The 10,376-nt window shown below is 43.9% G+C and overlaps 1 protein-coding gene across 1 annotated transcript in view; it reads left to right on the top strand.

Annotated features, from left to right (window-relative positions):
• The window catches only part of CAMK1 (calcium/calmodulin dependent protein kinase I), a 30,992-nt gene extending 20,936 nt beyond the window's left edge, over positions 1-10,056 (top strand). The window contains exons 5-11 of the mRNA XM_015827548.1: positions 3,657-3,783; positions 5,208-5,283; positions 6,671-6,783; positions 6,903-6,981; positions 8,247-8,334; positions 8,755-8,851; positions 9,375-10,056. Of these exons, the coding sequence (XP_015683034.1) occupies positions 3,657-3,783; positions 5,208-5,283; positions 6,671-6,783; positions 6,903-6,981; positions 8,247-8,334; positions 8,755-8,851; positions 9,375-9,439 (645 nt within the window). The 3' untranslated portion in view covers positions 9,440-10,056. The remainder of the gene's footprint in view (positions 1-3,656; positions 3,784-5,207; positions 5,284-6,670; positions 6,784-6,902; positions 6,982-8,246; positions 8,335-8,754; positions 8,852-9,374) is intronic.
• The last annotated feature ends 320 nt before the right edge of the window (positions 10,057-10,376 follow it).

Below are 10,376 nucleotides of genomic sequence, written 5' to 3'. Positions count from 1 at the left end.
GACCATTTCACGGGGGCCGCCAAGCAAGGCTGTCCGCCATTTTTTTTTCCCTTTTCCGGCGGGTGCCTTACCTCCCTTGAGCTGGGCCAGCTGGTGGTCGGCCTGCTCCGTCTCTGCCGCTTGCCAGCTACGCCTCGGCCAGTGCAGGGGGCGGAACCACGCATGCGCAGCGCTCCCGGGCAGGGAAAGTCCTCGACTTACGACCGGTTGGGTAGTCCTCGACTTATGACCGGTTTAGTCCTCAACCTATGACCGGTTTAGTCCTTGACTTACGACCGGTTTAGTCCTCAACTTATGACCGGTTGAGGGTCGCGGCATTAAAAAGGTTGAGAACCACTGCTATAGAACATTTAACTATCAGAATGATTGAAGCATAAACTACCATTATTTGCTCCACTTGAAAAAAATAGGGTTTTTTCTTCTTCATACTAACAAGCCGGATGGGATGGGGTGGTGTAGGGTGGAGGAGACTTCATTGGCCAGGACAAACAGGCAGACACTCTTAGCCTACTCCTCTTTGCATCTTTTTTTTGCATGAGAGAGAGAGAGAGGGAGGGAGGGAGAGGGAGAGAATGAAAGAATGAATAACCTGACATGACAACTATGTTAGCTATCTGGACCTTGGAATCTGACTCTTGTTAAATGTCTCTCCTGCCAATGAAGTTCAGGATGATTAAATATATATTTTTAATCATGGTTAAAAAGAATAAGAAATTTTGGGAACGAATATATATTAGCTTAGGAGGAATATATATATATTTTAAGTAGTATTTTACTTTTTATGTTTCTTTACTCTTGCTCTCTTTTCCTTATCTTTACTGTTTTTACCTATTCTTTAAGAAATGTAAAAGTGCTGAGATGATTTATATGGGGAAAATGGATTTAAATCTTTAAATGGAATTAACTGTTGAGAAAATCTTAACCAGCAAGAATACTTTGAACTTTATGGGAGAAACCAATCTAAATGAGGACTGTAACAGGATATAAGATGAGGCAACCAGAATGATTAGGTAGAAAAGAAATATTATATCGATGTGATCATTATTTCTAGGAATATTGGGAAAAATCATATATGTAACTGTTATTTATCAAAATAATAAGAACTGTATTATTTCAAGGTTTGCAAAGAAGACATTTTGGGGAAAAGGGGAAATCAACTAAATGTACTGTGTGGATTATGGATTATAGAAACCAATTGTTAATGATTTTTCTTTACAAATGTAAACCCAGCAAACACACTGTTTACCGACTATTAAGTGATTTATGTTTTAAAAAATCAATAAAATATATGGGGAATAAATGTATACTAATTCCAACAAGGCTAATAAACAAGACTTTTGAGGCTCTTAAAAAAAAAGTAGTACTAGTTCAGGATGATATACATAAAACAACCCCACACAAATATACAAACTGGTTACAAGACCAAGAAAAACAGTATTATTCACTTGAGAAGGGCATTAAAACTGAAATGCAACATAAATCAGGGAGGGGCCCTTCTGAGGTGTTTGCCACTCTCCCATTCCTTCTGTGGACCTAGTTGCTGCTTATTTGACATGGTCTAGTCCAGTGGTTCTCAACCTATGGGTCGCGACCCCATTTGGGGTCGATCGACTATTTCACGGGAGTCGCCAAGCAAGGCTGTCCGCCATTTTTTCCCCTTTTCCGGTGGGTGCCTTACCTCCCTTGGGCTGGGCCAGCTGGTGGTCGGCCTGCTCCGTCTCTGCCGCTTGCCAGCTACGACTCGGCCGGCGCAGGGGGCGGAACCACGCATGCGTGGCGCTCCTGGGCAGGGAAAGTCCTCAACTTACGACCGGTTGGGTAGTCCTCGACTTACGATCGGTTTAGTCCTCGACTTACGATCGGTTTAGTCCTCGACTTACGATCGGTTGGGGGTCGCGGCATTAAAAAGGTTGAGAACCACTGGTCTAGTCTGTGGCTTTTCCTCCAGTCTCCCAGAGACATTCCCACACACCACCGCAGGTAATCCTTGACTTACAACCATTTTATTTAGTGAACCATTCAAAGTTACAACGGCACTGAAAAAAGCGACTTATGACCATTTTTCACACTTATGACCGTTGCAGCATCCCCGTGGTCACGTGATCAAAATTCGAATGCTTGGCAACTGGTTCATATTTATGATGGTTGCAGTGTGTCCCGGGGTAACGTGATCACCTTATGCGGCCTTCCGACGAACAAAGTCAGTGGGGGAGCCAGATTCACTTAACAACCCGTGTTACTAACTTAACAACTGCAGTGATTCGCTTAACGACGGCGGCAAGAAAAGTCTTAATATGGGGCAGAACTCATTTAACAACCGTCTCGCTTAGCGACAGAATTTTTGGAGTCAATTGTGGTTGGAAGTCGAGGACTACCTGTACGGTGAATGATGTTTTCCCTATGTTGTAAATGGTCCTCTCACCTCACTCCTTTCCTTCGTAGTGACTTAGATCAGGGATCTTCAAACTTGGCCATTTTAAGACTTGTGGACTTCAACTCCCAGAATTCCTCAGCCAGCCCTTTTCCCAGGGAAGTACTGTACGTCTACCAAGATGTATATTCTAAGTGAAAGCAGCCTGTGCTGGTCCTCTGATTACAGAGATGTCTCTGCCATTAAGGCAAAATGAAAGAGACACTCTCAGTGATAGACCAGGGTGGGTAGCAAACTGGGGACTCATAGAACATAGGATCATATGGCTGGAAGGGACATCAGAGGTCTCCTAGTCCAACCCCCTGCTCAAGGCCGGAGACTTTAATACCATCCCAGTTAAATGGTTGTCCAGCAGGCAGAGAAGCGAGAGGGAGAAGAAAAGAAGTGTGGATCATAAAACAACAATAACAACTAAAAAGCAGATGGGAATGCAGACATGAGCTAAGAATTTCTGGTGTTTCGTTCCCACCTGCTGACTTTCCAGTCCGCCACTTGGAACAGCAGTTTCAATGTGTGTGGAGCATGTAGTTTGCTGGAACAGCATTGCTGCTGTCTATCGGGTAACAGCAGAATGGAATGGAACCGAATGGAATGGATGAATGGAGTGGAATGGAATGGAATGGAACAGAAGAATAGAATAAGAATAGAATTAGAATGGAATGGAATGGAAGAATAGAATGGAATAGAATAGAATAGAATAGAATAGAATGGAATGGAATGGAATGGAATGGAAGAATGGAATTGAACAGAAGAATAGAATAGAATGGAATGGAACAGAAGAATAGAATAGAATAGAATAGAATAGAATAGAATAGAATAGAATAGAATAGAATAGAATAGAATGGAATGGAAGAATGGAATGGAACAGAAGAATAGAATAGAATGGAATGGAACAGAAGAATAGAATAGAATGGAATGGAACAGAAGAATAGAATAGAATAGAATAGAATAGAATGGAATGGAATGGAATGGAATGGAATGGAANTTTTTTTTTAATTGATTTTAATTTTATTTCAGGAACTTATTTTCCATAGCCTGTTTTGTTCAGGTTTATTTCTGTTATTGTGTGTGGGGTATTTTTAGTTTTTTAAACATTTGAAGCATTTAATAGTCTACAATGGTCTGTTTGTACGGATTTACTCTGACCGTACTATATTCTGCAGTTCGATAAAGCTGTTAAATTCTCCCAATTCTGCCTTCTTGCTTCCTTCCAATCTCCCATCAGCCTGAGAACCTGTTGTACTACAGCCTGGATGAGGAATCCAAGATCATGATTAGTGACTTTGGGCTGTCGAAGATCGAAGGCTCCGGCAGTGTCATGTCCACAGCCTGTGGGACTCCTGGCTATGTGGGTGAGCAGCAAGGGTCCCGCTCCTCATAAAACAATACAAATATTTGGGGAGGGGTGAGAGCAAAAAGCCAAAGTAGTAAACAATCTTATCAATCTTAAGAGGTAACCATTTCCTTGAGTTCAGCTTTTTGTGATTATGTAGGACTATCCATCAAGGCCGAGTTTTTTGTGTTGACAGGGATTCTTTTTCTGGATTCTATTTCATTCTCCGTCTAGGCCAGGGGTAGGCAACCTTGGCTCTTTTATGACTTGTGGACTTCAACTCCCAGAATTCCTGAGCCAGCATGGCTCTCTTTTCCCCTCAGCATGGCTGGCTCAGGAATTCTGGGAGTTGAAGTCCATGAGTCATAAAAGAGCCGAGGTTGCCTACCCCTGGTCTAGGCACTTCCATCCTTATAATTAGTATCTTTCTCTTTTGCTTCTTCCTTTTAAAGAGACTTATAATGTTGTTTGCTGCTCCTAAATTGCCCCTTTTTGGGGTCATTTCCATTCCAAATTGGAAGGATTTTGTTGGGGTTTTTTTCTCTCTCTCTGGAATCCAAGTAAATTAAAGCATTCAATCCTTCATGAAAGGTTTTCCTCAGGAAGAGTAATTGATAAACAAAAAACTAATTCAGGATTTCCACAGCCATGCCATTGAGTGGGAAGAAAAAGGCAGGAAGGAAGCTACCAAGGAGAAATTTCTGCTGTAAAGAGAATTTATTTTGAGTAACCCTATGACAGGAGTTGATTCTTTGGGACAGGAATTGCCAAATAACATGGTATTTGTTCTATTGTGCTGTATTACACTTTTAAAGCTTTAAATGTCATTTGACTGCAAATTTCACTTCAACATACCTTAACCAGGTACCTGTAAGTATGTTGGACCTGAGATGGGATCAAATCTGGAAGCCTGACACCTTCAAATGACCTTCATATTTTGTGAAGGAAAAGGGATTGAACAAATATCCTGGGCCAGAATGGAGAATTATCCTGGAGGGAGATGGAAGGTTGAAATAAGTTTTAATAAGACGTTTGATCACTAGCTTGATTAATGAGGTAGCAACTCTCAGAACTGGGTCAAACCATCTATGGCAGGGGTCTTCAAACTTGGCCCTTTTATGACTTGTGGACTTCAACTCCCAGAATTCCTCAGCCAGGCACGCTGGCTGAGGAATTCTGGAAGTTGAAGTCCACAAGGCATAAAAGGGCCAAGTTTGAAGACCCAGATCTATGGCTTCCTAGACGCTATTGGACTATCATTGCTAAATAGTTTGTTGATTACGTCTATTGGAATCCAGTATCTGAAGGCCTTCTATCACCTCTGAAAGTACTCCCTAGCGTAAGAGATATATTAACCAATTAGTATTAGTGGGCATAGCAACACATTTCAGTCTCTAATAGTTGCATTTTTTTCTTTCCTGTTGCTTCCCCGATGTGGCCCAGCTCCTGAAGTCTTGGCACAGAAGCCTTACAGCAAGGCTGTGGACTGCTGGTCTATTGGAGTCATTGCCTACATCTTGTATGTATTGAGTCGAATTGGGGGGGGAGGGTATAGAGGAAGATAGGGAGGGCTGATAATACTCCCTGTTGCTTCTAAATACATCTCTGTCTAGTTGTACTTAATGATTTACAAACATGATCCTGCCCTTTTGCCCTCCATTGGCATTTGCATAGCTGCTTCACTAGTCCGTTGTTATTCTTTTGCATATGGAGTTTAATTTTATATGATTCCCCGTTTGCAATTTGGAGGGCAGGAAATTCCACTCCCTTTGATCACCACGTGGTTCTCTTTTCTTGCTTTCACTCCTTCAGTCTAGGGCAAGGGTAGGCAACCTTGGCTCTTTTATGACTCGTGGACTTCAACTCCCAGAATTCCTGAGCCAGCATGGCTCAGCTTGGAAACCTCTCCCTTTCCCCTCAGCATGGCTGGCTCAGGAATTCTGGGAGTTGAAGTCCACAAGTCATAAAAGAGCCAAGGTTGCTTACCCTGGTCTAGGACAGGGGTAGGCAACCTTGGCTCTTTTATGACTCGTGGACTTCAACTCCCAGAATTCCTGAGCCAGCATGGCTCAGCTTGGAAACCTCTCCCTTTCCCCTCAGCATGGCTGGCTCAGGAATTCTGGGAGCTGAAGTCCACGAGTCATAAAAGAGCCAAGGTTCCCCATCCCTGGTCTAGGGAATAATTGCATTGCTTTCTATGTTTTGCCATAGAGATGATAACCTCTCTCTGGGGTTGTGTTTAGCACTTTCCGAATGGGATGAAATAATTTGGAATTACTGCGGTTACATAGGTAGTCCTCGACTTACAATCCCAATCGTGAGCAGAATTTCTGCTGCTACACAAGGCGGGAGTAAGCAATACACGCCTAATTTTACGACTTTCGCCACAGTGGGTTAAGAAAATCTTTGCCATTGTTGTGAGTCACGTAGTTGTTAAGCAAATCTGGCTTCTTCCATTGGCTTGTTGTTATCCCGGGACGTGGCAGCCATCATAAATACATGCTGGTTGCCAAGGGTCCAAATTTTGATCACATGACCATCGCGATGCTAGGACGGTCGTTAAATGCAAGGACTGGCGGTGTGTCACTTTTTTCAATGGCACTCTAACTTTGAACGGTCACTAAACGAATCGTTGTAAGTTGAGGACTACCTGTATTTGGTATTTACTACCTCTACAGGAAAGCTTAACAGCTCAATATTGTATCTGGCATTGTTCCTATTCTTCCTCTTCTCTTTTCTGGGCCGTTACATAATCAGTTCTCTCTCTCTCTCCCTTCTCCCATGCATCTACTTCTCTTCCTCACTGTTTCACCTGTTCCCCAATCTATATTCCCCCTGCCTGCAATATGGACCTCTAGATTTTATAGTCACGCATGCCCTATCCCCCACTCCCTCTTTTATTTCAGACTGTGCGGCTATCCCCCATTTTACGATGAGAACGATACCAAGCTGTTTGAACAGATCTTGAAGGCTGAATATGAATTCGATTCTCCCTACTGGGATGACATATCGGACTCAGGTGAGGAAGAGATAGCTTACGTTTCTCGGGATGCCCAAATCAGAAGTCGAGGGGGATTCCGTAGGAGCTGTAATGTCAAGACTTTGCTCCTCATTCACCTTCTCTTTTTTTGCTTCCAGCCAAAGATTTCATCCAGCATTTAATGGAGAGAGATCCCAAGAAGCGATTCACTTGTGAGCAAGCCCTACAACACCCATGGTAAGATTTACCGTTGGCGTTTGAACTTTTAAGTAGGACCGGTGTGGCTTTGATGTTTTTTCGGTGCCTTTTCTCATATTCAATAGTTCCATTGACCTCATCCGTGGCCTGCCAGCCAACCCAACATTGTTGCTTCTGACGTTTTGTTTATCATCATCAAATTTCAAATAAAACGTGCTGCTTTAAAAAAAGCATTCATGCAACCTTTATATGTGTTATTACAAATTGCTGGTCACAACTAGCGATCACACGAGCCTGGCAGGCAGCAACCATCCTCAATACAGCTGCCAAGTACCCAAAATTTGATCACATAACCATGGGGATGCTGTGACAGTCATAAATGCGAGGACCAGTCTTTTTTTTTCCAGTACCATTATAACATTGATTGCTAAATGAATGGTTTTAAGTGAAGGACCAACTGTAGGAATGATTATATGGCTATTTTGTCCAAAGCCAACTTAGAATATGATCTGGCATACCCATTTAAGCAGGGTTCACATTTATCCCCTGGCAGGAAATGAAAATATACAGAAGGAATTAAAAGTAAGCTTGTTAACTTGGTTTAAAGAAAAACAATGAACTTGTTTTTAAGGACGTTTTTAAGATGTTAAAAGCTTTTAAAGAAGTTTTTTTAAAAAGTTTAGAGAGTGGACAGCTGCTTGTCTCAAATTTTATAGGGTCTTCTGATTGAGCAAGGGGTTGGACTAGAAGACCTCCAAGGTCCCTTCCAGCTCTATTCTGATTGACTGACTTATTTCTTCTCCCTCTGATGGCCTTTCCTTGTTATCGGCACAAAGTCTTCTGTAGCAGAGTTCTCGATTTCATTTGGAAACTGGAAATGAAACTTTTATATTAATTCTGCAGGCTCTTATTTTGTTTGCAGAAGTTCTATCTTTGTTGCATAATCTGATGTATTGTGAGGGCCTTGTATATCAAACATATAGCCTAAAACTCGCAGTGTTTCTCAACCTTGGCAACTTTACGATGTGTGGACTTCAACTCCCAAAATTCTCCAGCTAGCAACACTAGCTGGAGAATTCTGGGAGTTGAAGTCCACACATCGTAAAGTTGCCAAGGTTGAGAAACACTGGCCTAAAGTAAAGCTCTGTAAAAATAAATGCTAAAATGACCCCAATGAATCTCTTTGCGGAGTTTATCCCATCAATTGGGTAACACCACTGGTTCCTCTTTAATAGCTGGCCCCTCTTACCTTCTATGGAACTGGGGTGTCTGTCAATAGGAATGAATGCTTTCTGTCTTCTCAGGATTGCTGGAGACACTGCGCTAGATAAGAACATCCATCAGTCAGTCAGCGAGCAGATCAAAAAGAATTTTGCCAAAAGCAAATGGAAGGTGAGGATGTCCAAAAGATGCTTTTTGATTATTCCGGTGCTTGTTTTGCTTGATTGATTTTTAATACCCCTTTTCCTGAAGAATACGGTAGAGCCATCAAGTGGAGGGAAGGCTGATGAGTGACGTTCCTATTCCTGTCTTCCCCAGCATCAGTTAAATAAACGTAAAAGATATTTGTTAGGTTTTTAATGTTTTCATGCTGGAAGCTGCCCAAAGTCTTTTGCAACAAGATGGGTGGCAAATAAATTCAATCAATAAATTCAACCAATCAGTCAATCAGTAAGTTCTTGACAGCGTGGGCAGGGAAACAAAGGAGTTAACTCCTAAAAGTTTTGCTCGCTTGCCAAAATGTCTGCGGCAGACTGACATTTGCTTTGCTTTTCATTTTCTCTCCTTTCTTCCCCCCCCCTCCCCGTTCAGCAAGCCTTCAACGCAACAGCTGTGGTGAGGCATATGAGGAAGCTACAACTTGGCACCAGTCAAGAGGGGCCTGGCCAAGCCTTGCAGGAGAGCAACGGTGAGAGGTTGCGAGTGTCTCTGTGTGGCCTTTCTCCTCAAAGCCCTTCCTTCTGTTTGTGAGCATTGATGTCAGTCGGCCAGCCGTGACAGCAATGCCAAGTATTTGATCTTTGCTTTGGAGCCTACTTGTTCTGCTGCCAAAAAACGTACAGATAAAGCTGGCCGTGCTGGGGACCAGACCCCATGACCCATATAGTGGGGGACACCTGGGCCACCAGCTGGAAGAAGAACCAAGGTCTTCAAGACCTTCTTACCTTTCTAAGCCATCTCATTCTGACGATCGGCTCAAGCCAGTAGGAGCTTCGTTGTATGTCAGTGGGCTATTGCGTTCATGTGATGTTGTTCCTTAAGTCACATTCCAAGAATAAAGTCTTATAAACCATGGAGTGAATCTGGTCACTGAGCACGGGGAGGACAGACGGGGTAGCTTCCCTTCCCTGAACTAGAGGAAGCCCTGGAATCACCTAATTTCTAGTTAATCTGTTCTTGATTGTCCTTTTCTCCCCCTTTGTCTTCTTCAGGCTCGGCTACTAATAGCAGTGAGGAATCCTTGGGGAATGGCTCTCACTGCCAAACTCGGGACTGAACATTCACCAAAGGACAGAGGACTAGATGGCAGAGCCAGCAGCAATCATAACTGAGTGGGCAGCCCCAAGCCCTGTTGTAAGAGCTAGGGAAGGGTCCGGGACCACCATCACACCTTCCCACCAAAGTACGGCCGAGTCCCACTGTAGGGGAATGGAACCTGTCCCCTATTAATTGGCATCCTCCAGAATCTGGAAGTGGAGGCTACTATTTTCTAAGCCATGCACTTCCCTGGAGATGCTTTATCCTCTCCTGTTCCATTCCCCACCCCAATCCCCCTGTTGGTCACACCAACAAGACCCATCCTGTCCCCTATGCTCATTCTTCATCTGAAGACAGCAATGATGCCATCCTCTTTGGCCCACCACCTGAGTGGCTAAGTCTTGGAAAGAAACATTCAAGACCCCTCTGGCTTTCTGCAGCAGCCGCTCAAGTGGGAGTTTGATCTCCAACTGTGCCCACCATCACATCGCTTGAGGAAACCAATGAGAATCCCTGCTTCTCCCACCTGGTCCAGCCAAGCCAACCCCAGGAACGAGGACCTACATACACCGTAGCTGGCACTTGGCTCAGTTGCGTGCAGTGTCGGAGAATAAAGATTGTTTTGTTTGCAGAGAGAAGTTTGCAGTAGCTTGTAGCTTTCCACCTATGCCAGTGGTTCTCAACCTGTGGGTCGGGACCCCATTTGGGGTCGATCGACCATTTCACGGGGGTCGCCAAGCAAGGCTGTCCGCCATTTTTTTTGTCTGCCATTTTTTTTGTCCGCCATTTTTTCCCCTTTTCTGGCGGGTGCCTTACCTCCCTTGGGCTGGGCCAGCTGGTGGTCGGCCTGCTCCGTCTCTGCCACTTGCCAGCTACACCTCGGCCGGCGCAGGGGGTGGAACCACGCATGCACGGTGCTCCTGGGCAGGGAAAGTCCTCGACTTACGACCGGTTGG

Source organism: Protobothrops mucrosquamatus, unplaced genomic scaffold (assembly GCF_001527695.2).
Source record: "Protobothrops mucrosquamatus isolate PMUCROS unplaced genomic scaffold, P.Mucros_1.0 scaffold3782, whole genome shotgun sequence".
NCBI lineage: Eukaryota > Metazoa > Chordata > Lepidosauria > Squamata > Viperidae > Protobothrops > Protobothrops mucrosquamatus.
The sequence above is the reverse complement of the archived record's forward strand: the minus strand, read 5'-3'. Positions and strand labels throughout refer to the sequence as shown.